Source organism: Choloepus didactylus, chromosome 21 (assembly GCF_015220235.1).
Source record: "Choloepus didactylus isolate mChoDid1 chromosome 21, mChoDid1.pri, whole genome shotgun sequence".
NCBI lineage: Eukaryota > Metazoa > Chordata > Mammalia > Pilosa > Megalonychidae > Choloepus > Choloepus didactylus.
Genome location: NC_051327.1, coordinates 25,410,865 through 25,437,002, shown reverse-complemented (window position 1 = coordinate 25,437,002; position 26,138 = coordinate 25,410,865). Strand labels below are relative to the sequence as shown.

The following is a 26,138-nucleotide window of genomic DNA, read 5'->3' as shown; positions in this document are numbered from 1 at the left end:
CAACCACAGAAGCCTCGGGCTTTTTAGTTTGACCGAAACATCCCACAACCAGAAGCTGCTACGGGGCCTGGCAAAGAAAAACGAAATACAAACCCGGGTAAACCTCCGCTTCGCGCCTCCGACGCTCCCGCGCCACTCGCGGCCCCGCCCGCGCCGCCCACGTGGCCCGCAGACTCCCGCGGCTGAGGGCGGAAGTCCCCGGCGGTCCGGACCATCGTGCGATGGAATGGGGAAACCGGGGTGTCCGGCGGGGCCGGTGCGGCTGGGCTTACCTGACTAAGGCAAGCCTCATACGTTTTCGTTTTGGCCCAGGCAGCCGTCTTCCTAGTGCACTGGGGGCCTCTGGTTCTCCACAAATCCCGTCACCATTTTGGAATCGTCCGGTCTTCCGCTCCGTCAGTGGACGAGTCTAAAGACCCACATGTAATGGGGGGAATTTCGCAATGTTAGCGAAGTGCTTTGTCTAGTTAAAAGCTAGGGTACCACAACCACAGTCGTTTGTTGAACTCAGAGTTTTCCTAATATTAATTTTTTAGTGAAGTCATGATTTCATACCTATCCGCTTACTGAGAGAATTTCTGATTCCTCCCCTCGGCTCCGCTAGTAGTTGAGTCCGCGTAGCGCCCGCTGGGAAAAGGAAGCGCATAGCCGCCATCTTGGACGGGACCAACCCGCTACCACAAATGGGGTAGTTCTGTCGCAGAATGAGTTTGTCGCGGGTGCGAAAGCAACTTCGATGATTAGAATTGGCCACATACTGGTCAAACTAAGAGGACTTCGATGGTTGGTAAGCGCATCGTTTCGGATCTCGGTTCCTTCGGGCACGGCAGGCGGGTCGGGGCGTGGGTGCCCCCCTCGGTCCTGCGCGCTGTGGTGCGGACTTCCCGGGGCGGACGCACATGGCTCCGGAGTAGGGCCGGCGAGGCGCGCGGTGCGGCCTGGGAGAGTCGGAAGCGTGGCGGCGGCTGGGGCTGAGGAGAGGGAGGCTGCGCCCGGGCCCATGCAGCACGCGGAGAACGTGGCGGTGCCCGAGGCGGCCGCGGACGGGGCCGAGCCGGGGCACCCACAGCCCGCCGCCGAGCAGCCGCCCGCGGAGGAGCCGCCGCGGCCCGCGGGGTCCTCTGCCTCGCAGGCGGCGGCGCCCGGGGACGAGCAGGAGGAGGCGGCGGAGGCCGCGGCTGCCGAGCCCCGGCCCGAGTCTGCGGTGAAGGCGGAGTCGGCGGCCGAGGAGAAGGCGGCGGTCGAGGCTGTCGCGGCCCCCGACGCCTCCCCGGCTGCGTCTGAGTCGCCCTCGCCCCCGCCGGAGGAGGAGCTGCCCCGGTCGCAGCCCGAGCCCCCCGCCGCCGCGCGGGAGGAGGCCGCGGACCAGGCCCCCGAGAGCCAGCAGGAGGCGGGCGGGGACGAGGGCAGGGCAGCGGAGGCCGAGCCCCCGGCAGTGGAGAACGGCGACGCGGACGAGCCTTCCTTCAGCGACCCCGAGGACTTCGTGGACGACGTGAGCGAGGAAGGTGAGGCAGCCCGCGCCCCCGGCCCGCTTGTCTGAGGCTCCGGTCGGCTTTTCAGGACAGTAGGGCCATGAGCGATCGGAGTCGTAACTTTTCTCCTTAGATTAACTAGAAATGAAAGTTGCAGAGCAGTGCTGTGTGTCTGGGTAGAAGTTGCAGTTTCGGGAGCGTGTCCATATGTGTGTCAAGTCAGGAGCCAGTGAGGGAGGGAGGGGTTAGCGTCTTCCGTCCGTTGCCCCCCGTGTGGAATGAAGCAATTGACAGCCTGACACCTCTAAACCTCTTTCCTCCAAAAAAAAAAACAAGTCAGGACGAGATAACGCGGGGATCCACTCATCTGCCTTACAGCCGCAAATTGGGGAGCCTGGTGGGGGTGGCTGCGCTGAGCCCAGCAGGACCCGCTCCTACAAGGTCTCCTGCCCCCGGACCAGGTCTGGCTGCCCCCAGAGCTGAGCACCCCGACCTCAGAGAGCACAAACAGAAGCTGGGCGCTGATGTCTTGGAAGCACGGCTTGTACAAGAGCTGGGTTGGTTTGTTCCTTCCCCGCAGGTCTCTGCCTGCAGAGGGATCCTCAGTAGGACACTGCTGGGCAGGCACCCTGTCAAATTCCTGCTTAACTTTTTTTTCTAATCCTGTAAAGCAGGCTGCTGTCATTCTCTTGGCAAATTCTCTTTCCAGATTTTAATATTTTGATTAAGCTTTCTTTGCCTTCCATTCTACCTTGAGTGATTTACAGGCATTATGTCTACTTCTACCTGGAAGATCCTGTCTCTTAAAGCGACTTCTGTTGATAACTGATCTGTTGTGTTTATTCATCTGGTTTTGTTTTGTTTTGTTTTTAGCCATTTTAACTCCGAGCTGGGAAACCATCGACGGATTCACCTATGTATTGACTACTTTATACTAAAGCAGGAAAATGAAAACACCGCTATTGAAGTAGATAGTGATACACCCAGAAAGTAATATCGTAACACATTATAAGATGTAAAGTTTTTTGTGATCCTGTGTCTTTTCACATTGAGGTTGAGTTAGAATCATACAGAACTCATAACAAGTAAGATGAAAAAATTCAGGGAATCAACAAGGAGTTGTCAACTTTCAATTTAAATATATTCTTTAAGGGCTACCAGTTACCTTATTATACTTTATTTCAAAGATAAAGAGACATTTTGGCATGAGAAACAGGAAAAACCACAAACTAGTGAAAACCTTGAGCAGCTGACCTCGCCTAAGCCCCCTACCCCAAAATGTGGAGCGGGCAGCTGTGACCGCCCAGACTGGTGTTCTTTTTACCACACCAGTGTTTCTTTATTTAGCATCTAAGTAGTGCCATTTTAAGACCTTGGATATTTTCTCTGTAATGAAACTTTTTGAAAAGCATTATTTGAGACCAAAGAATTCACAGATTTCTCATGTAACTATTTCCAGAGTTGGGATATATCAGCCAGAGGATGCGAACACAAGCAGAAGGCAAGGTGGGCTAGGTGACTGCCGTGAGCTTAGCTCTTGTGAACTTGATGCATGCAGCATTTTGCCAGGCAGCCGCAGTGAGGCACCTGGCTCTTCCTTAAGTTCAGTAGGACTGCTCCTGCGTGGGTAGGAATGAGTATAGTCGAGTGTGTAAGACAGTGATTGGTTCTCAGGAAAAGACACCAAGTCTTAGGAAAAGCTCTGTAGGGGGGTGCAGGGAGTAGTTTTTTGCCTTGTTATTCTCAGATGCAGATTAGTCCACAGTCCTGTTTTAATCTGCAATAGTCTTTTCAGTTCAGTTTTTCACCTGTGTTTGGTGTTTGGCCAGGCAAATATGTGATCAAGGTTTTAATTCTTACATGTCTTCCATTTTTGGCTCATTAAGTATTATTTATCTTTATATTTGCTGTTTAGTTTTGAGAATTGTGTTTTTTTCTTCTGGAGCCAGATTAGGAATCCAAGAGCAAAGAGTAAACATGCTCTGGACTGGTAATGAGCAAGGAAGTGTGTTTCTTCTTTGTGGAGTTGCTTCATTTATCCCTTATTATATATGCACAGATTCTCATAAACTAGAGACTCTTCAGATTGTGAAAGGAGTCCACAAACCCTGTGTAAAACCTGAATTTTTTATTGTGAGCCTTGTAAATTCAGATCAGGTTTAACAGGACATTTGATTATAAGGTAAGTGAGCTTTAAAAATAACCCAAGAATTAGTCTGCAGTTTCTGTAGTGAGGGTATCTGGCATTGCTGGGACTCTGAATCTACCCCTTTCCTTTTTTCTTTCTTTTTTCTCAGTTTTAGCTTCTTTGAAATTCAGGTGACACTTTATTTTAAGGTGATATTTTCAGTATTATTCTTGAAAATGTTGAGATTAATTAGAAAACAGGGTTTGCCTCTTGAAATTTAAGAGTTTTGTTTTCATTTTGGGAGGACCTTTAAACTCTTCATTATGGAAAATTTCAAATTCATTCAAAAATAGAATTCACCTTAAGTAACTTTTGAAAATGAAATACAGCAAACAACATCTTCTGGTATCTATCATATCTATTATGTTGAAATTTTTAAGAGTAAAATAAAAGCGCAGAGTAAATATTAGGTTCTAGAACCAATAGATCCACGTGTAGCAGGCCCTGGTCCTCAGCTGTGTCTGAAGCCTGCCCTGAACTCTGGCTTCGACCGCCCTGGCTGGTGCAGTTTCATCTGACGTGGTTCTGTTCTAGTCCTAACCCAGTGCCTGGTAATTTAATAGCTTCATAGGCAGACTCATTGCACAGAATTTATGTTAAAAAGATAGGCTGGCTTTATTTCCTTGGACCCCCACGTTTACCTGCTCTGGCCTCCCTCCCATTGCTCAGGTGCGTCCAGTGGTGCTGGAGGCCTGGGGGAGCCCCGGGAGCATTCTGTGAGCAGCACCTCCGGCTCGGCTCCCCAACCACAGGGTGCTCCTTGGCGCTGTTTTTTCTTGCCTTTTTTACTTCTACCTTTCTCTTTATCCTTTAGGTGGCTGTTTTATGAAATGAAGTAATTTTAAGAAACTTGGGGACTTACTGAAGGAAAAAATCTGATTTTTTTAATGTGAACTTTTTCATAAAGGAAACAACTTCTTGGAACATGAAAAGCAACTTATAAGATCATCAGAAATGAGAATTTATTTTAGCCTAACAAGTTTGTCTAGCCGGACAATTTACTGTCTTAAAAAGAGAGCAGATATTTTTGTCTGTGATCTTAATTTTAAAAGCGAGTGACATGAATGTAGTGCCCTTTGAGGTCATGAGCATTCATGCAACCTTGCTTCCCGTGTTCCAAGCATGGTCCAAGGCATGTGCAGTTTTGGGGCCTGTGAATGTGTTTCTCCCTGTTTCATCAAGTCTAAGATGCATCGTTATTGTGTGTGCCACTAAAAAGAGAAAAAGTGCTGCAATTAAACCGCAAGCATATCTCAGGAGCTTGGATGGTTTCTAGTCAGCTAGTTTAAAGGCATCTCTTTGCCCGGATGCTGTCTTCGAACAAGACTGTTTTTAGTTTGACAACCTTAAAGGTACTATTACACAAAGAATATTGGCTAGCTGGTTGTTTGTTTTGCCCTGTGGAGGGCTGTTTGCATTCGAGGGGTCAGGGTAAGGCTGACTATAGCCGTTTTCCCTTGGGAAAGGCCTTGAAGCTGACCTACTAGAAAAATAAGAACAGTATATTTCCTTGAGGCGTGTGTCTTCCCTTGAATTATTTTCTATCCTAATTCACTAGAGATATTTTTCCTTCCTGGGTAATTTCTAGTAATTTGCATCCAGAAAACAAAAGGGCTCAATGTATGTAGCACTTAGATATTTATTTATTCAATCTAAGATCTACTAAAATCTTTGGCAAAGAGTCGTTTTTTGAATCCTCTGTTTCTGGCATTGTGGTAGGATTTTGCCCAAGTGTTGCAAGAAACCTTTGAAATCTAGTGATCTTTGAAAGATCTGCTGTTGGATATTTTCCTCTTTGTTTGCATTTTGCATTATTAAAGTCTTTTTTTTTTTTCCTTTTTAAATCTTCCATCATTTCCAGGAATCAGATGACATATGGCTGATTACAGTCTGAAATCAAAGGGTGTGTGTAAAGCTAGTCTTTAATTATTTTATGTTCAAAGTTTTGAAGCAAGGTAGGGTCATGGTTTCTTCAGTTTACAGTGAAAGCATTTAGACGGTTGTTCATTTTCTGCTTCCAGGACATTTGTTCAGTGTGCTGCACTAATATATTAATGTTTTTCATTTACCCATCTTTAACCTATACAGAATTACTGGGAGATGTGCTCAAAGATCGGCCACAGGAAGCAGATGGAATCGATTCTGTGATTGTGGTGGACAACGTCCCTCAGGTGGGGCCTGACCGTCTCGAGAAACTAAAAAATGTAATCCATAAGTTTTTCTCCAAGTTTGGGAAGATCACAAATGATTTTTATCCAGAAGAGGATGGAAAGACAAAAGGGTGAGTAGTGTCCTTCCATCACCAAAGTGCCCTTTGTATTTTCTTGGCTCTGATATATGGTGATCACCAGCATGAGCAGGTGGGAGTCCACTGTGAACAAAGTGTGTGCCTTGCAGTTTTGCCTCGCTCATGTGTTCAAGCCACCCTCACCCGGAGGCTCTAAGGAGCAGTGAGTGGATGCTGGGGCCATCATACAGCTTGGGTCTTGAATTACAATATCGTGAGTTGGCTGCTGAACTGTTGAGGAATCAGAGTTGCTATTTAAATCAGAACAGTTACTGATACAAGATCATGGGTAAAGGCATCTACAGATCTGGAAACACTAAATTTCAGGAAAATTGTGCATTTCTTCTTCTAAGATGTACCTTTTCTTCACATTTTAGCATCTCTGACATTAGAATGCTTTACAGTCTTTGTGAAAGCATCATGTGTTAACCAGTGATGTTTTTTTCTTAGTTGTACTTGAAATAATGGTGCATCTTTAAAAAATGGTAGTATAAGGTATGTGTCCTGCAGTTTCCTTTTTTTGTTCAACATTGTTTTCCATGTTGAGGCCTATGATTCTCACTTCCTTCTGTGGTATTATGTTGTATTGTTACATGACTATTTGTTTTCTTGTGGATTGACTCTTAGCGTTGTGCAGTTATGAACAGCCTTGTGCCTGTGTCCTTTTGCACAGGTGTGCAATTTTTTTTTGTCAGACACCTAGGAGGGGAGTTGGGTTGTATAGAATGTCCATCTTCAGCTTTACTGGATAATGTCAAACTGCCCTGGTGGGGTTGTCACCAGCTCTGCTCCACCACCGTGTAATTTTCTCCACTGAAGTCTCATGAACATGTCAACCTGTGAGAGTAGAAAGTTAGTCTTACTTTTGGAATTTTAACCCTGAGGATAATTTTTAAAGTAGACAAAAATGTTGATTTTTTTTTATTCAAATTTTGAAATGAAAAACTTCCTAGAGCGGTTTTAATCTCTCAAAAATTTTTCTCTTTAGGAAAATAGGTTGAAGGATAATCTCTTTTGACCAAAAAGTTGCTTGTATTATATCTTTAGTTATAGTAAACGTCCTCCAGGATTCTTTGTAATTTTGCTTGTAATACACAATATAGCTATAGGTCCCCCCCCTTTTTTTTTTTTTGAAGATAGTTGATAGCCTTATTGAGGTAATTGACACAGCTGCATAGTTTTGACAAGTTTTGGCATATGTGTATGTCCATGAAATCATCATCACAGTCAAGAAAATGAACATTTCGGTTAATTGACTTTTCTGTGATTTATGGCTATGAAGTCAGAAGTCGGATACTGCTGATCATCCAGTTAGGTTTTCCCTTCTTGTTTAGGGAACAGCTTTATTAACAATTTGTATACAGTTTGACTTTCTTGGGAAACACAGCAACAAGATGAGTCAAAGAATAATCACAGTGTTTGAAACTGATGTGGAGGATACACCTTTAGAGAGGTTTTGTGTGCCTGATCTTAAATCAGATTGCCCTCGTTTTCACTTAAGGTATATTTTCCTGGAATATGCGTCTCCTGCCCATGCCATGGATGCTGTGAAAAATGCTGATGGCTACAAGCTTGACAAGCAGCACACGTTCAGAATCAACCTCTTCACGGACTTTGACAAGTGAGACCTTGGCCCTGAGAATCTGGAATTAACCTGCTCGTGAATGGCTTAGTGTGCCTCACTGGGAGTGTGCCTGGGTCTTTGTTGGTCAGACCCTTACAGGGCATTTAGCATCCCTGGCCCCCGCTCTACCCTCCCGGCCTCAGCACCCCACCCCACCCCCACCCCCAGTTACACCAGTCAGAAACTCACTTTCCACCCGCTGGGCAGGGTTGCGGTGGCCCTGCCTGGGGCTGAGGCCCGCTGTCATACTTGCTATTCTGGTCACTTGCCCCTTGTTCTGATCGCTGTTTTTCCCCCTCTTTCAGGTATATGACGATCAGTGATGAATGGGATATTCCAGAGAAACAGCCTTTCAAAGACCTGGTAGGTTGTGTGCCACACATGTCTAAGAGGCTGGAATACAAATGCTGGGCACCGGGGCTGGAGGCCATGAGTTGTGGAGGAGTTGGGGAGACTGCCCAAATTTGTCATCTCTGAGAGCAGCAGTTCTACGTTTTTTTAATTAAAATTAATGAAATGTTACTGTGTTCCTTATCTTTGGTTCTTTTTCTAGGGGAATCTACGTTACTGGCTTGAAGAGGCAGAATGCAGAGATCAGTACAGCGTGATCTTTGAGAGTGGGGACCGCACTTCCATATTCTGGAACGACGTGAAAGATCCTGTCTCGATTGAAGAAAGGGCGGTGCGTATTACTGCCATGTAGGGGCTCTCGCTCTGTTTCTTCAACGAGGTGGGACTTTTTAGTTTCATCAGAAACTGAAGGAACAACAGGCGATGTGTTATACTCTTTGAGGTGTATTTCATTCCTCTTCCAGCTCTGAAGTCAAGTCACGAGGCATAAGCAGTCTTCTCTTGTTTCTCAGTTACGAGTAGGAGGGACAACTGTGTGGCGGCAGGCGGGCCCGTTACCCCGGCCCTTGTGGGTTTGTTAATGTTGGCACCGGCTCTTTCCACAGCGATGGACGGAGACCTACGTGCGCTGGTCTCCTAAGGGCACCTACCTGGCGACCTTTCACCAAAGAGGCATCGCCCTTTGGGGGGGAGAGAAATTCAAGCAAATTCAGAGGTTCAGCCACCAAGGTGTTCAGCTCATTGATTTCTCACCTTGTGAAAGGTAAGCTGATAGAAAAACCTAGGTTCTTTATGCCTTTCATGTCATGCGAACCTTCTACAGATGTCTTTAGACTTTTCCTTTCACAGTAATTTCAAACTCTAGAAAAATTGCAGTAAGAGCACAAAGAATTCCCAACTCTCCTTTCCCAAGATTCTCCAGGTGTCAACATTTAGTTCCTCTCTCCAAATGTACACAATTTTTTCCCTGAGCCATTGGGGAAGTAAGTTGAAGTTTTATGCCTTATTACCCCTGACAACTTCAGTGTGTAATTCCTAAGAAGGAAATTTTGTTAACCACAGTACAGCTACTAACTTCAGGAAATTTAACATTGATTTAATACTTTCATTTAATGTACCACTATATTCCAGTTTGGTTAGTTGATCCAATAATATATCCTTTAGAGCATTTTTCCCCCTTTCAGTTCAGTATCTAGTCCAAGACATGTATTTTGCAGATAGCATTTCCTGTGATGAATTTTTCTCACGTGTGGATAGTCCATAAAGCAGAGGTTTGTGTGAGGAGTTTGAGCATGACGAGAGCTAGAAGGATGAGGGGCATCTTCCACGGCCGTGTAGCATTCTCTCGCCTCTGTGGATGCGCCCTTCACCGTTTGGATGGCCTCGCTATCACTTCCCCAGGGCTTCCCCTCAGGGCCTGGCTCTAAAGCCTTTCCTGGATCTCCAGCACTCTCCAGACTCGCCTTTTCTAAGTCTCTGCCATCATTGCCTGTATCACAATCCAGCACTTTATTGTACAGTCTGGTTCTTGTATTATGGGACTTGGTAAGAGCTCTCGTGTCGTCGTGCTGCTGGTATTCAGCAAGGGCTGTGCCTGTTTTCCTTTGAACCTTTTAGTATAAAGTTTTTGAAGCACACAGAAAGTTAAATATTGCCATCCATAAGGTAATTATTTAGGTTTGGTGATTCTATTTTGAAGTACATTATAGACATCTTTACAAAAGTATGCATCTGTGCAAAATATCAGTACACATTCATGTTTGTCTGTGTGTCCCCAAAATAGCCTTCTCAGCTGGTTCCTTCACATCTGCATCCAGTCAAGGTGTCCCCACTGCATTTGGTCGTTGTCTGTTTTTTGGTCAAACAACACATCCTTCCCAGTCCGTTTTGTTTTCTTACTGACTTGAAAGGGCAGGACCACGTGTCCTGGATTTGTCGCATTCCCAAGGGATTAATTTATTTCTTTAACCCTTGTCTTTCCTGTAAATTGTGTTAGGTCTATCCAGTGGGGATCTCTGAATTTTGATAACATAGTTTTATGTGGTGTATTCTTAGACTTCCCTTTAATTTTATTTGGTACAGAATAATTGATAATTCTCTTTCCAGCAGCAATGTATTAAAATAGTGTCCATGTAGAGATGCTCAGCTAATGCCAAGTTAACTTACAAGTTCGTGAAGCGTGTGTCTTCATCTCCCATGAATCCTTCCTCCTCTCACTCAGGCAGTTGGCTGTCACCCTGTGCTCTCCCAACACGTTCTGGGTCGCCACACTTAGCACGTCAGGTTGAGGTTCATCTGTCCACACCTCTGTCTCCCCACTGAAGGACAGTGGCTGGCAGTCGTGCGTTCGCTGTTGCGTTCCCAGTGCTTTGCCAAGTGCACAATCATGTGGAACACTTGAATGAATGACTGCATCAGTCAGTGGGTTAAAACGGGAGAAATCTGTTTTTGCTTAGGTGCTTAATCACAAAAGTTTCTGTGGCTTAAGGATAGTCCTACATTATGTGTCTTTCCAAGTATATAGAATAGGTTATAGGTCTGATTAGGGAATGAAAAATTGGTAGGGAGAGGTGACCTCAGCCAGAAGCTTTAATGTCGCTAACCCCAAGAGCCTTGGAGGAAAAGATGCGGTTACTGAAAGCACCATTAGGAGATCGGCTTGGGCTGCTATGCGTCCTTTCTCCTTGCATGATTTCTGCCTCACCTCCCTCCTGTTGTTCTAAGGGGCGGTCTGGTTTGGGGTTTTTACAGGTTGAGTAAACAAAGCTAACACGTGTAGCTGTAGAAGAAACAGCAGTCAGGTATATCATGACTGGGAGAAGCCCCCAGGCACAGAACTTCCCCATCTGATGCAACTTGCTTTTAAGTATGTGCAGCCATCTGTTCTCTTTACCTTGTTAGCCTTCTTAATTAAGCCTTGCTGAAAGTGGTATGAGGATCCTGCACCATCCCTCCTTCTAGCGTGGACAGACTTCAGACCAGGATCGGTTAATCTTTTCTTTCCTGACTTTGTGGAGGAAGGTTTTAAGGCAACCACGGTGCCTCCAGGCAGGAGTGAACGCATGCCCTGTGCTATGAGTGTGCTTGCTGGCTCTCTCTTCCCGGGGGTCTTTCAGGAGCTGTCCTGGCAGGGCCACCCTCAGAGAAGCATGGTATTGGGGAGCCTTGAGTGCTTGCCCGGTGCTGTCCCCTGTGCCGGGCACTGTACTGTCAGAGGCTAAGACCCATCATGGCGGCACAGTTGTGCTCCTGGGGCAATGGGAAAGCGTGGCATCTTACAAAAGCGCTCTCCCTTCTCTTCAGATACCTGGTGACTTTTAGTCCCCTGATGGACACGCAGGACGACCCCCAGGCCATCATCATCTGGGATACCCTCACTGGGCATAAGAAGAGAGGCTTTCACTGCGAGAGCTCAGCCCACTGGCCTATTTTTAAGTAAGTCGACCTGTAGCAGCTCAGCGTGGTTCTTCGTAGCCTTTTCCTTTTTCTCTGAAACAGCCTAGCATTTCTCTTTTTGTCCCCTTAGGTGGAGCCATGATGGCAAATTCTTTGCCAGAATGACACTTGATACCCTCAGCATCTACGAAACGCCTGTAAGTACTTTTCATGATCTCAAAACTGAACTCTTCTGTTAGTTGCCTGAAGCGTCAATAATTTTGCCTGGGATATGGTATGTTCCCTTAACTTGTGGTGGAATAAAAAGGAGTAAAGGCGTATTTCTTTTGCCTTTTCAGTTTTCATGTCCTGGATTTTACTTTTTTTTTTTTTTTCCGAGAGAGGAGTTAGAAGTGCGTTTTGTGCTGCTTGGGGTGAATTATTTGGTTGCTTATCTGTCGCCATTTACATTATCTCCCTCTCCCCAGGCAAACTTGTCAGAATTTTTTTTTTTTTTTTTTTTTTTTTTTTAAATGTACATTGATTGTTGTTAAGACAGTGGAATGATTTGACTCAACTGTAATCTTTGTGGGTTTTTTTTGACAGTCTATGGGTCTTTTGGACAAGAAGAGTTTGAAAATCTCTGGGATAAAGTAAGTCACTGCTCTTATTGGGTCTGTTTTATTTGCTCTCCCTCTTAATACTCAGTTTTTAAACAGTTGAAGAAACATTCCATAGTGGTCATTTTAAACAAGGAAAATGGGACAGTACCAAAGGCTGCATGTTATTTACATCCCCACACACATGCACACACACCACACACGTGTGCACACACACACACTTGTCATGGCTCTTGCTTTCAAGTCCTCTTTTCTGCACACATGAATCTTTAAGGCTTGAGAATCTTGTCTCTGCTTCGTTTCATGTGCCGCGTCTTGAACGTGAGACTGGGAGGTTTGTTTAGTCTTCTAAGGAAGAGGAGAATGATTTCACCACTCGAAAGGGCTCACGTTACTTTGGTGACCTGTGCGGTAGGGTGTAGTCCACCTTCAGTGAATACAACTCTTTTCCACTGTCAGACATGTAGGCATGTTTCTATTTATCTTAAAATCTCCAGAGCCAGTCAATCTCTTTGGGCATAAATCCGGTTTGTAATTAAAAATAAGCCCAGGAGGTTGGTGCTCAATAAATGCAAAACAAGGGGAGTACAGTGTGTGCAGAAGTGTTTATCGCATGCCGCAGCCCACGGATTGTCCATGGTAGCAGCTCCCCAGGGGGGCGAGTGCCCTAATTCTCCCTGGTCTCTTAGACTTCTTGATGAGCTGCTTCCCCCTTGGGCACCTTAATTAATCTTCAGAAATCCTATAATTGGGTCATCAGCCTAAAAGTCCTGAAAGTCTTGTAGCAGCAAGTTGTGGGGGTTAAGGTATGGGAGTGCGGGCTGGGTTCGAGTCCTTCCTGAGCGCCTGTGAAACCAGCATAGGATTAAGATCTCTATTTCTTCACTGGCAAATGAGTGTAGGCGCACCTCAGGGTAGTTCTGAGGATTAACTGAGCTTCTGCCTGGGAAGCACCAGGATTGACCCCGGGTCTTCTGCACACCTGCTCATACTAGCCGCTGCTGGTGTGCCCGGTGTGGAACGCACCAGCACCGGGCTTCCTCACGCCAAAGGACTTCCTGTGTGATTGTTTCATAATCACCCAGTCTTCGCATAACACCTTATTTTCTTTGTCCTGCAGAGACTTTTCCTGGTCTCCTGGTGGTAACATAATAGCCTTTTGGGTGCCTGAAGACAAAGATATTCCAGCCAGGGTAACCCTGATGCAGCTTCCTACCAGGCAGGAGATCAGAGTTAGGAACCTGTTCAACGTTGTGGATTGCAAACTACACTGGCAAAAAAATGGAGATTACCTGTGTGTTAAAGTAGATAGGACCCCGAAAGGTACCCAGGTAAGTGGATGCCAGTCAGAGTGGGTTAGTCTTAAACTCGGTTCTAAACTAGCTATCATTTTGTTTGGAGGATGTCAGTAGTATTTTTTGTTCCAATTTGTGAATTGTTTTCAAACCCACCTGATGCCAAAAGAAGTTTGCTGCCCATCATAGCTAGGAGTCTTGTCATATTCTAAATGAGGAGTGCAACTTCATTATTTGGTAAAACCTCTTGACTAGGTACCTGCCCATCACAGAGGTCAGAGGTCATGGGGCGACCCAGTGAAGTCTCCTCCAAGCACTCAGCCTCCTTCCAGTTAGCAGTTAAAATGAACACGGTATTTCCATTTTAAGCACAAAGGGTGGCATATTCCACAGTGTGCAACCTGCTTTCTTTGTGTCATTTAGTGTTTATAAAAAAAAAAGCCCGAGTTTTCCTCGGAGCATTCCCCTTTCCTTGACATTAAAACAGTTATTTAAAAATTAAGATGCACATACTGTAAAATTCACCTTTTCAAAGCATACAATTCAGTGCTTTTGGTATATTCGTGCAGTTTTACAGCCATCACTACTATCTAATTCCAGGACCCTTGTCACCCCCATTCCCCCTTTGGCCCCCAGCCCTGCAGCCACCAGCCTGCTTTCCCTCTCTGGATTTGCCTGCTCTGGACGTGTCCTGTAAACACAGGCAGACAGTACTTGTCCTTTTCATCTGTTTTCACTCAGCGTCATGTTTCCCGGGCTCATCCATGTTTTAGCATGTGTCAGAACTTCATTCCTTTTTATGGCTAAACACTATTCTTTTGTGTGGGTGGATCACATTTTGTTGTTCCATTCATCTGCTGGTGGGTGCTTGGGTTATTTCTACTTTTTGTCTCTTATGAATATTGTTGCGTGATTTTATTTTATTTTTTTAACTTTTTATTTTAAAATACTTTTCAAACTTACAGGATAGTTTCAAAACAAACAAACAAACAAACAAAAAAAACCCATACCTAAAATTCCAACGTCCACTACCTCTCCCCGCCCAGATCCACCAGATCCACTATCATCCTGCCACATTTGCCTTGTCATTTTCTCAGTCCATCTGTCTGGCTGTCTGGCTGTATTCATCTATTTTCTGAACATATGAGAGTAGGTTGTCTACATTGTGCCATGTACATTTCCTAAGAACAAGGATAGCCTCTTTAAGAAATTTAACAGTGATTTAAAATTTAACATCCGTCTTCTCATTTTTCACTTGTCCCAATAATTTTTGAGCCTTTTCTCCCTCAATAGATGCTTGCTTTCCAGGATCATGGATTGCATTTAAATGTCATTGTCTTTTTATTTGCTCGTTCTTTTTATTAATTGAGGAAATGTGTATACAACATAAACTTTCTGATCTCAGCTTCTCCCAGGTCTCCCATTCACTGGCTTTACTCATATTTGTCCTGTTGTGGTACCCTCACCACCACCTTCCATGGCTAAAACTTGCCCATCTCCTCAGATGGAAACCTTGCATTTCCTCTGCTCCCACCCCTGACAACCTTATGAGCTTGCATATCCTCTGATACTGTCTTTGTAGCCACCATGGGGCTTAAATTTAACATCCTAAATCTATGACATTCTCTTTTGCTTTGATGCCAGCTTAACTTCAGTAGCATACATAAACGGTGTCCCTCTACCTCTCCACCTTTATGTTGTTCTTGTAACAGTGCATATTTATACATCACAAGGTCAGAGCCACTGTTTCTCATTACATCTTGTGCATTTTCCGTTTTAGTCCTGTAGGAAGTAAAAAGTGGAGTTACAAACCAGAAATAACAGTTGCACTGGCTTTTGTATTTGCCCATGTCCGTGCCCTTACTGAGATCCTCAGTTCTTCAGGCGGCTTTCTACTGTTGTCTTGTGTCCTTTCCTTTCTACCTGCAGAACTCCGTTTAGCATCTCTTGTAGCGCTAAGCTAGTGATGACGAATTTCCCAGATTTTGTTTATCTGGGATGGTCTTACGCTCTTCCTCATTTTTCAAAGACAACTTTGTCAGATAGGGAATTCTTGGTTGGCACATTTTTGCTTTTAGCACTTTAAATATGGCCACCCCATGTCCATCCTGCCTCGTGGTTTCCAGTGAGAAGCTGGCACGTAATTTTTTTGAGGCGCTCTGCTGCATGACGTGCTGCTTCTCTTGTGGCTGTCAGAATTCTCTGTCTTTGGCATTCAGCAGTTTGACTGTGATATGCCACGGTGTGGGTCAGTGTGTATTCATCCCGTCTGGAGTTCGTTTAGCATCTTGGATGTACATATTGCATCGTTCATTAAATTTGTAAAGTTTCCAGCAATTTTTTTTTTTTTTTTAATCTCTCTGCCCTTCTCCATCTGGAACTCTCTCAGTGCGTGTGTTGATAGTCTTGATGGTGTCCCACAGGTTCCTCAGGCTATGTTCACTTTTCTTCTTTCTTCTCAGACTGGATGATTTCAATGGAGTTGTCTTCAAGTTTACTGATTCTTTCTTCTGCCAGCTTCAATCTGCAGTTGAACCCCTAAATTTTTAATTTCTGTAACTGGTCTTGAGCTCTGGTTCCTTTGCATAATTCCCATCTCTCTATTGATATTCTCTTTGTGTTCTTCTGTCGTTTCTCTCATTCATGGTCGCTCATTCATTTAACAAACTTTTTTAAAGCATGTATTATGTCATGATTTTCTTTAATTGTTTGTCCATGTTTTACTGTAGCCTTTTGAGCATATTTAGGACTTTTTAAGAAAGTCATTGTCTGGTATGTCCCAGGTCTGCTATTTCTCACTGATGGTTTCTGGTGCTTTAATCTTCTCCTTTGTCTGGGCTATCACTTCTGGTTTTTTGTATGTTTTGTAACTTTTTGTTGAAATCTAGATATTTTGATATTTTAACATGTTATCATTATAATATAGATTTTGAGTCATCTGTTCCTTAAGCTTGTATCCAGCTAGTGTTATGACAGAGCTTTCCTTGATTTCCAGGAGCTGACTAAAAAAAAAAAATGAAAACCAAGAAAACAGCATTTCTAGTCTTTGCACATTACCCTGTGCAAATGTTCTCCCTTGGGGCTTATCTGTATAATGAGTTTAGAGAACAGCTCCAGGTGAAAGCTAGGGGCCTCCCTGGTGCCTCCTGTGCATGCCCTATGCAATCCTCCCACTTACACGGATACGAACATCTCCTCTGTCCTAGAAAATGGGCACTGCAGTGTGTGTCCTGCAGTCAGCAGTCCCTTGTCTCAGGCAGCCACTTGCCTGCTCCGTTGCAGCGTTCCATGGGAGAGCTCAGAAGGGCTCAGCAAGCCTCCTTCTCTTCTACACGCAGGGCAAGTCCCTCAGGCACCGCCAGACAGGCCGGGCCAGGCAGACGTGCTCCCTGTGTGTGCACACAGGATACTCCACTCTCTGGAACCGGGACCAGGGTTCTGCACTGGGAGCGCGGGCTGCTCCACATGGAGCCAGTGCCAGGCAGCGAGGGGCCAGCAGGGACGCCACAAGATCCGGCTGCTTTTAAGAAGCCTTTTTCTTGATTCATGCTTACACTGTCACTGCGGCCCTTCAGCTGTTTCCTGGAGCTTTGAGCAAGAGGTCTCTGCCAGTTCTTGGTGGTGGTGGTGGTGGTGGTGGTTCAAAGATTCTGTGGGGGACAGGGCCCTGAAGTGTCTCCGCCATCTTCTGCACCCTGCTTCTGACATAGATTATATCTTGAAGACCCTCTTGAATTCATATATACATAAACATATAAAGAGCTCCCACTGCTATTTTGCTGGCTGCAGAATATCCCATTGTTGGAATTTGTCTAATCTGCCCTGTTGGTGACCTGTAGGGCACTTGAGCACTTTTGCAAGTAAGCTGCACGGAGGACCCTGGTACCTGTTTGCACCTGTGAGTGTAACCTTCAGGGCCCCTCCCTGAAAGAGGAACCTGGGTCTCTGTGTTCACTCGTGCACATGCTCGAGATTTATTTATGGGTGAGTTGTTCTCTAGAGAGACTGTGCCCGTTCGTACCTCCACCAGCAGTACATTTGAGGGCTTGTTTCATCCTAAGGGATGTAGTTTTAATCACTTCAAATAGTCACATTTTTGCCAGGTGCATAAACTTCATCTTAAGTTGTCATTTGATTTAAGTGTTGTTTTTTTTCCTTGTTGTGTTCTTACTTTCCAGAATATCACCTCTTCCTCTTATTTCTTTGTTTTTCTTTAAACAGGGTGTTGTCACAAATTTTGAAATTTTCCGAATGAGGGAAAAACAGGTGCCTGTCGATGTGGTAGAAATGAAAGGCAAGTTTCATTTTGTCGTGTCTGCTTTGTGTGCTGTTTTACAGCACACTTTTAAACCCTTGCCATGAACTCAGTGCCTGAGCAAAACTGGCAAGTGAGCCTCTGAGAGCTTTAACTCTCCCCTGTGACAGCCATCTTGAGGTTCAGGTTTTTCTTTTGTCCCTTCTACCTTCAGTAACATTTCCATTGCTACATGAAGATGCCCCACATTTGTCCCACATGTTGTGGTGCTTCTGTAGCTAAGGAGAAAAGTCCTTCAGCCTGTTTTCACACGTTCCAGGGAAAAGTGGAAGAGAACCTGCTAAGAATGGGTTTCATTACACTTTACACACTGGCAGCCAAGAGCTTTTCATCTTAGAGCAGTGCTTAGTTTAATAGAGGTTATGGGTTTCTTTTCAGATGCTAAGGGCATATGTTTATTTCTTACTTGTTACTTACACGAGTTATTTGCTGTTTGCAGTATCAAATTTTTTTTTAATGGAAGAAAAACTATTACTTTACAGAGTTCATTTTATTTAACTTACTTAAGACCAGGAGCTTCAACTAATGAGAACTGTTAAGTGCTGTGTTTCTGCCTTTAGAGAAACACAGAAAATTTAGCCTTTGCTTTTAGTTTTTCTAGTCTGCAAAGGAGAGAAAGGGAAAGTTCACAGACAAAATATGTAGAATCTGTTGGAGTAGACAGACATTCTTAACCCTTTATAAGACCCCAGAATTCTGTAAGCACCCCAGGTGGTGCGAGTGCAGAAGGGGCTGTCTGTGGGTGACACAGGCCGTGGGGTGTGCTCCCTGACGGCCCCACCATGTCCCTGCAGGAGGCACCAGGGCTGCTGGTCTCGAGGACAGTGTCACATGTGGCCTTTCACCCAAATTGACCTGGTTCTCTGGAAATGACATGGTATTGTGTGCCTTTACTTGCCATGTGGTTCTTTTAAGAATTTGGGGGCTATTTCTCTGGTTCAGTAGTGAGAATTTTAACTGTGATCAGGAAGGCTGTTTTGTTCAGTGACCAAAAAGGGACTAACCCTTTTTGGTCAATTGTAGAAACCATCATAGCCTTTGCCTGGGAACCAAATGGAAGTAAGTTTGCTGTGCTGCACGGAGAGGCCCCTCGGATATCTGTTTCTTTTTACCACGTGAAAAGCAATGGGAAGATCGAGCTAATCAGTGAGTATTCTCATCCTGTCTTGGGAGCGGATGGGCCTCCTTCTGGCAGATCAGCAGCATCACAGCACATAGAGCTCAGTGCTGGGTGTTTGGCTTGCCTTGGAACGGCTGTCCCAGCCTGAATTCCCACATAAATAAGTTCACCGTGGGTCTCTAAGTGATATGTGAGTGATGGTGACGAGGGCGAGGGCGGGGACTCGCTGGAGGGAGCCTGGCCTCTGGGGGCACCTGCTGCGGCCTTCGAGTGTTGTGTGTCTCCAGCTTCCCTGCCTTGTCCTTGTTTTGAGTGGCACCTTGACTTCTCTTCTGGCTGTGGCTCCTGTCTCGGGGCTTGGGGCCCCTTCCTCCCAACCTGGGTCAGGCCCCACTTTGCTCCCGGGGTGCACTGTGGGGCCACGGGGTAGGCAGGGAGCACAGCCGAAGCTCCATGCACACCCACTCCACGGGAAAGGGACCCCTTTCTTGTGTCTTAGCTCCTGCTGGCAGGCTGTGAAGGCAGCAATGGCTGCCCCGTGCGTGCCTTCCTCAAGGCGCTGTCAGGGTCTACGCCACACCTGTTCTTGGGCACCTTGCCCAGACCCGGCTCCTTCAGGGCCTCCCGTGTCTCCCTCTCTCACCCTCGTGTCCTTAGCATTTGGCAGAGAGCACAGCACGTGGCTGGAGCCCAGGGAACTAATGAGCACTGATACTGAGTTAAGATTATTGCTTGCTTCACAAGCATTTTCTTTATTCCTGCGGGAACTGTGAGTGGTTGGGGCCTGACAAATCCCCACTGTGGAGATGAGGGTGCTGCACACAAGCTCAGCGGCTTGCCACCGGCCCGAGGTGCTTCACACAGCAGTCATTGGACCAGGGAGCCAGCAGGCACGGCCTCTGGGAAGGGCTTTGGGCAGGAGTCAGGGTGCACTAAGGGGCTGACGGGAGTGGCCTGCTAGGAAGGGCTTTGGGCAGGAGGTCTCTGTCAGAGACGTATAGTGCAAAGCAGTAGCTTCGTCCAAAGTGCTTGAATTCGTGTCTTAGGAATTGCTTTTCCACCTGTAAAGGATTTGGGTTTTACTTTGCTGAGGCCTGGCAGTTTTGGTGGTGGAATCATTTGTGTTTATTGGCTGTCACCAAATTGACTGAATTATTTTTCCCTTTGATGTTAAAGGAAATATGGGCAGTTAACAGGATATCAGAACACCCATGGTGTACCTTGTTGTAATAAAGCAGACGGCAGTAAGAGTTCTTCTGTCTGTTAAGCACTGGTGGGGTCTGGCCTTTCTATCAGGGTCAGGATCTGCTTGAGTGTGCCCTTTAGTCCCGTTGACATCATTCCCTGCTCTTCCTTTGTTTGGGTCTGAGCATCTCCACCCCTGGTGGGCGCCTCGTCTTCCCCTCCTGACCCTGCTCCACCTGCCTTCATTGAGTACAGCAGACCCAGGAAAGAGAATCTGAGGCGCAGGTGCCCCCCAAGCGAGGTCTTAAGAGCAGACGGACCCCGAGACCCCCTCTCAGTCCCTTTGCAGTTATGGGGTGACAGTCCGTTGAGAGCTGGTAAATTAAGGACTTTATTTCCTTTCAGAAATGTTTGATAAACAGCAGGCAAACACTATCTTCTGGAGTCCCCAGGGACAGTTTGTGGTGCTGGCCGGTCTGCGGAGGTGGGTGTCCGTCTTTCTCTGTACCGTCTGTTCTTGGGCTCAAGGTGATGCACCGTGGCCTTGGTGCTCCTGTCCGGTTCCCAGAGGTGTTGCAGAGGGAAGGTCCCTGTGTAAGGAGATGGGACGTTACATCCTGTAGCATGTCTGTTCTATTCCGGAGACTCAGGCCAAGGCCAGGCCGTTGAACACAGTCTCTTGCAGGGGATGCACTGAGGGACCTGAAGACATGTCCCCATGTCGTGATTCCTCTGTGGTTAGCCGGGTGTCGTCCTTGGCAGTCCACTTACCCTGACGTCAAATGCCAGGTCTCCCTGCAGGAGTGGCCATTTCTGTTTCTATCCATCGAAGCTCTGAGGCCATCCTGATGTCTGTGATGGGTGTGAGGAGAACGTGACTGTTTCTCTCCCTCGCTTCCCCACTTAGTTACCAAAGAGTATAGAGCTGGTGAGAGATGCCCAGTGTTGATGCTTCTGATGCAACAGAACATCCTCTAGTTGCTTATTTCCCCTACACGATTATAGGAAGCGTATTTTTGAGGTGTTCTTAGCCCCAGATAACATTATTTATTTTAAAAATAACAATGGCAGACGCACTTAGTACCTGCCAGGTGCTCTGCATGTCCTAGTTTGGCAAGTCTTCCCAGCACCCCTGAGGCAGGTGTCGGCGGTGCGGCCCCCTGTCCCTCACCCCCCCATCTCCCCAGCTCTCCTCTCCCTTCTGTCCCCTGCACCCCCTCCCCCCCCACCCCACGCCGCCTCTCTAGGAAGGGAAGTGTCCAGAGCAAAGCGTTCAGGGTGAGCCGCCCTCCCCGCCTGACCATTCTCCTGTCCCCACAGCATGAACGGTGCCTTAGCCTTCGTGGACACTTCTGACTGTACAGTCATGAACATCGCAGAACACTACATGGCCTCCGATGTCGAGTGGGACCCCACTGGGCGCTATGTGGTGACGTCCGTGTCCTGGTGGAGCCACAAGGTATGCAGCCCTGCGTGGCTCAGCGGGATGGGCTCACAGCACCGTGCATCGGCCCTGGGCGCCTCCTCCCGGGGCAGGCCTTGCTGGGGACTTGATCGCAGCCCCGTCTTGCTGAGCCCTGGCTGTTCCGCTTTCTGTAAAGGGGTTGGCACCCTGCTTTCCCTTTATGTCTCACAGCCCCTCCCTCTCGGGCCACCTGCTGCACCATCCCCATTGCGGTGGCCAGAGTGGGCTCTTCAAAGTGGAAACCAGGTTGCAGGATTTCCCCGTTTATAGTTCTGTCACTACGCTCTAGAATGAAACCAAGCTGCCGACCAGGGCCTGTGTGTCCCTCTTTTCCCGACACGAGCATTTCACTCGGAAGGCTCGTGGTTTGGTCCACAAATCACATGGTCACCCACCTGGGCCCTGGGTGGCGGGTCCTCTGCCGACCTCCTGACCCTACCCCTGCCGTTTTCCCCAGTTACTGAGCCGTCGTGACCCCCCAGTGTCTGTGTCAGGCTTACTTCAGAGTGCTGCTTGGTACTGATCGGATCACGTAAGAGCTTACGCTGGAGCGTAAGGCGAGGCACTGCCTCCTTCACCTTCGGCTGAACCAAACAGCGTGTTTAGTGGTGCATTAATTTACTTCTGGTATGTGGTCCTTGTCACAGACCAGTAACAAGACAGGCACTTGCCTTGGTTGGCACCGTTCTGATGCACTGTAGTTTACTGTGTCACTGGTTTGTCTTCTGGTTCTGACCGTCCTCTGCTGGAGTGGAAGCCAGGTGAGGGCAGGACCTTTGTTGGGTTCTCTAGCGCATCCCAAGTACCTGGAACTTGGGCAGATCACTGGCCCTCGACTACTTGCTGGACGACGCTTGAGCTGGTTCTGTCGACGGCAGGCCTCTGGCACTGTGTCCCTGTCCCCCCAGGTGGACAACGCCTACTGGCTGTGGACTTTCCAAGGCCGGCTGCTGCAGAAGAACAACAAGGACCGCTTCTGCCAGTTGCTGTGGAGACCGCGGCCCCCCACTCTGCTCAGCCAAGACCAGATCAAGGTCTGTTGAACCCGCCAGGTTGAGGGAGTGGGGAGGTGACTGTGGCACGGGACGGAAATAGACCTTTGTCACAGGATCTTGAGTGAAACTCAGGGGACCCTCTGAAGAGATGGGAACAGTAAGAACCTGGTGGTTTAAGGCCATCTCGATACTGCTCTAGGAACTTCTGGATGAATGAGAGAGGTGGGAGAAAAGGCCTGCCAGGGGCTATTGAAAAACTGGTGGAATTAGAAGAAACATCTGTGGGATTTCCTTAGTGATGGTGAAATAAGCTGATGATGTTCGGTCAAAGCTAAGAGGAGAGTGTGAATCCCAGGAAAGACAGTCTAGATGAAGTGAAAACTTACAGAAAGACTATTTGAGTGGTCCTGGGGGCTGTATCTTGTTAATCCGTAAGAATAGCAGTTCATGTTGGCAACTTGGAAGATTGTGCTTATGGTTCTCACTTTGAATGTTTCTTGTCTTGGTTTCAGCAAATTAAAAAAGATCTGAAGAAATACTCCAAAATCTTTGAACAAAAGGATCGTTTGAGCCAGTCCAAAGCCTCCAAGGTTCGTCGTGTCCCTAAGCTGAGGGAGGCCCCTTGCAGCCTGGGAGGACCAGTGTCAGGCTGGCACAGGCGGGGAAGGGCTGTGTGTGCCGGGGGGAGGCAGGGGAGGGTCGGGTCTGCTGAAGACCTGGAGCCACATGCACTGCGGACTGGAGTCCGGCGTCACTTGGAGGGAACTGGGGAGGAGCTGGCTGACTTAACCCTCCTGGGCCATGTCAGAGGAAGGGGAATGAAGACAGACCTAGCCATTCCCCGTTCATAGCCTCAGGTCCCCTCCACATCACCAGATCAGGTGGGATTACCTGTGGCAGAGTGTTTTCACTTTGCTTCAGCAAAAACATGATGATGCTGAATTGAATATTATTTGTGACTTCTGCCCCAAACTTCACATGTAGGAATTGGTGGAGAGGCGGCGAACCATGATGGAAGATTTCCGAAAATACCGAAAGATGGCTCAGGAACTCTACATGGAACAAAAAAATGAACGTCTAGAATTGCGAGGAGGTAATTTCATTTGCAGGAGATACAGATTTTTAAAGCATACATCTGTTAAGATTTTTTTTCTGTTGCGTCTGTGTTAAAATTTCTCAGGCTTTTCGGTAAACATCAAGTGTTGTCTGAAGATTCTTGGATTATCCAGGAATTGAGAGGTTTCCCATTTCCTTCAGGTTCAAGGATATATTTCTTAGCAGAAGAGCTTGCTCCTTTCAGGCAGACTCTTGGCCAGTTCCCTAGGGGTGTGTGTGCTTGTGTGTGTGTGTGTGTGTGTGTGTGTGTGTGTGTGTGCACACGTGTCGTGTGCTGTAGAAGACTGAAATTCACACGGCACCAGCACCCCCAACACAGCTGCCCCCAAGCCCCGGCAGCCCCTGGGTCTGGCCACCTGCCCTCTCTCTAGGAGTGGACACTGACGAGTTGGACAGCAACGTGGATGACTGGGAGGAAGAGACCATTGAGTTCTTCGTCACTGAAGACATCATTCCCCTTGGGAATCAGGAGTGATCTGACCGCACTGGTGAGATGTCTTCAGACAGTGAGTGCTTTGTCTGTTGGTTGTTTTTTTCTTTCCTCTTTGTTGTCCCCATAAATTAGAAAATACTTGTATCAGGTAGTAAATAGACCCACGTTCATCACCCAAGGTTAGTAAAGTCTCTGTAGAGTGTGAAGTGCAAAGCCTGGCTTCAGGGGAGAAGCCGGAGCTCTTCACCTGAAAGCTTCTGGGCTTCCAGCTCCAAGTTTAGGAAACGGCCATCCTCTGGGGCGGCATCTGGTCATGAGTGAGACATGGCAGGGGTGCGTCCCCCTACCCCGGGTATCCTTGCTGGCTGGGAGCCTGGTGTGGCTGCCAGCAAGGACGATTGGGTTTCACCAGCTGGGAGGGCCACTGTTGGTCGGTCGTCGGTTTGCTCCGAGACAAGAGCCATTGAGGCCTAACCAGCTACAGCAGAGGACAAGACACTCATGAGGGGACAGGGCTCTTCCGGAATGGTTCTGCACCTCAGCTGGAACAGCTGTGGGGGCAGGAGGTTTAAGCCGCCCTGGGACCTTGGAGCCATGCAGGGATTGCTGGGCCGAGGAGCAGCTCACGGACCAACTCAGGCCTGAGTCCCTCTGTGGTTGAGGCTGCCACCTGGTGCCTGTGCCCCTTCACAGGACAGAGGTACAGAGACGGAGCAGGGACGAAGGGCGCTGGTGTTTGAGCACGGCTTCGCGGGCCCTCCCAGCTCTGCAGGCCTTCCTGGCTGCCTGTCAGGGAAGGCACAGCGACCTCGCCGTCAGTTGCCAAGCAGGGAGTAAGCACGTGTTTCTCTGTTGCAGCACCACCATGTCCTGTGCTGGAAGCAAGTTCATCCTTTTGCAGAAAGCCTCCACAGCTACTGAACTTCACCTGTGCTTTCTCGTGCTCTCTGGACTGTGAATGCACCTGGGATTCTTCCATCTTGACACATTTTTGTGCCTTTAAGCCCTGGTGTCCACAGTGGGGAGGTTTTAAGGCACTGCTTTCAAGTTTTTCTTGTTTGGGGTTTCTTTTTAATCCAGTAGCACCAGTATTTGCTGCTTAGACTCTTATGCAGTGCTGCGGGCAGGCCACTTTCTCCTCCTGCTGTCGGTGACGTTTCCGAGGCGTGTCATCCACTGACCAGTGTTTCTGTTCAAGGACTCCTGCCGCCCGAGCGCACGGACGCTGCTGGGTTGTCCTGGAGCAGACCAGCAGGCGCCCGTGCAGCCGTGGGGTCCTGGCGTGCTCAGCAGGCACCAGAGCACTGGGTAGCGCCACTCAGATTGTGCAGGTTCTCTCAACAGGCTGAACACGGAAATAAAGCAAACCTGTAAGAAAAAGCTGTCTTTCTCCTCTCTGTCCACATAGGTAGTGGCCTTGGCCTTTAAGCCCGTGTCCCTCGCAGCAGTAATAGCCTGCTTGCCAGGCCGGCCCTCTGCTGGGGGGTGGCTGTTTGCTAGGCTCACATTCGGTTTCAAGGGGAGCCCCACTGTGGTGGTTTGGGGGAAAATCCAGCAACTTGACCATCCTGCTCTGCATTTTCAGCTGAGCTCTGTGAATAGTACATTGGTACCAATCACTCAAAAAAAAAAAAAAAGAAAAATCTATGGTGCTTGCTTTCTATGGAAAGTGCTTGTTTCACCTGGTGAAGTTGTTAAGACTTTTCCTTGGAGTTGTACAAGTTTGAAACTTTCATGTTGAGAGTTGGCATTTTAGCCCATTATGTTTTTCCTGGTGAAAGGGGAGTGAACAGACATCTGTAATTGCAGTCTTCCTGTGTGATGTCTGGCCACCCACCTGTGCCTTGGGCGATGGCAGGGTTTTTACCTCTTTTTGTCTCCTGGAACCTGAAGTTTGGTTTAAAAAGCAGCGAGGTGTGACATTTATGTGAGATTGGAGAGTAAACTGTAATTTACAGGACGGAAGACAAAGGCAAAATCCCTGCCCTTGAAGCTGGGCCAGCAGTGCCGCGAGGCCCTCCTGGGCTGTGTGGCCGCTGCAGCTCATCGTCCCCGGGGTGAGGAACCTGCTGCTTTTCCTTCCTCTGAGCCTTACACTTCTCTGTGGTTTCTCTGAAGTTCTTTCATTGTTACAACCCATTCTTTAGCTCATCCTAGTGCCACTTTAGTGTGCATTTTTAAAGTGATTCTTGTTTCCTCTTATATTCTTTAAAATTAGTCTGCCAATGCATAGTTTTATTTCGTTGCAGTAAGAAAGAAAATGGCATAGTTGTATCATATTCACAGATTTTGGA

At 47.3% G+C, this 26,138-nt stretch overlaps 2 protein-coding genes across 3 annotated transcripts in view; one reads left to right on the top strand and one right to left on the bottom strand.

Moving 5' to 3' along the window:
- The window catches only part of SNX8 (sorting nexin 8), a 95,173-nt gene extending 94,772 nt beyond the window's left edge, over window positions 1-401 (bottom strand). Inside the window, exon 1 of the mRNA XM_037815228.1 lies at window positions 273-401. The gene's annotated coding sequence lies outside the window, so the exon portion shown is untranslated. The remainder of the gene's footprint in view (window positions 1-272) is intronic.
- A 483-nt stretch (window positions 402-884) lies between these two features.
- EIF3B (eukaryotic translation initiation factor 3 subunit B) lies at window positions 885-25,487 on the top strand. Of its 2 annotated transcripts, none has more exons than XM_037815224.1 (19): window positions 885-1,508; window positions 5,752-5,944; window positions 7,452-7,571; window positions 7,880-7,937; window positions 8,128-8,256; window positions 8,531-8,688; window positions 11,229-11,360; window positions 11,452-11,518; window positions 11,907-11,953; window positions 13,041-13,251; window positions 17,437-17,509; window positions 18,554-18,676; window positions 20,241-20,319; window positions 21,156-21,294; window positions 22,209-22,334; window positions 22,808-22,885; window positions 23,280-23,388; window positions 23,783-23,917; window positions 24,703-25,487. In XM_037815224.1, the coding sequence occupies exons 1-18, from the start codon at window positions 1,001-1,003 to the stop codon at window positions 23,884-23,886; spliced, it is 2,454 nt and encodes an 817-aa protein (XP_037671152.1). In that variant the 5' UTR covers window positions 885-1,000; the 3' UTR covers window positions 23,887-23,917; window positions 24,703-25,487. The 2 variants fall into 2 exon arrangements, with proteins under 2 accessions (XP_037671152.1, XP_037671151.1); XM_037815223.1 differs by having other exon boundaries at window positions 890-1,508; window positions 23,783-23,899.
- The last annotated feature ends 651 nt before the right edge of the window (window positions 25,488-26,138 follow it).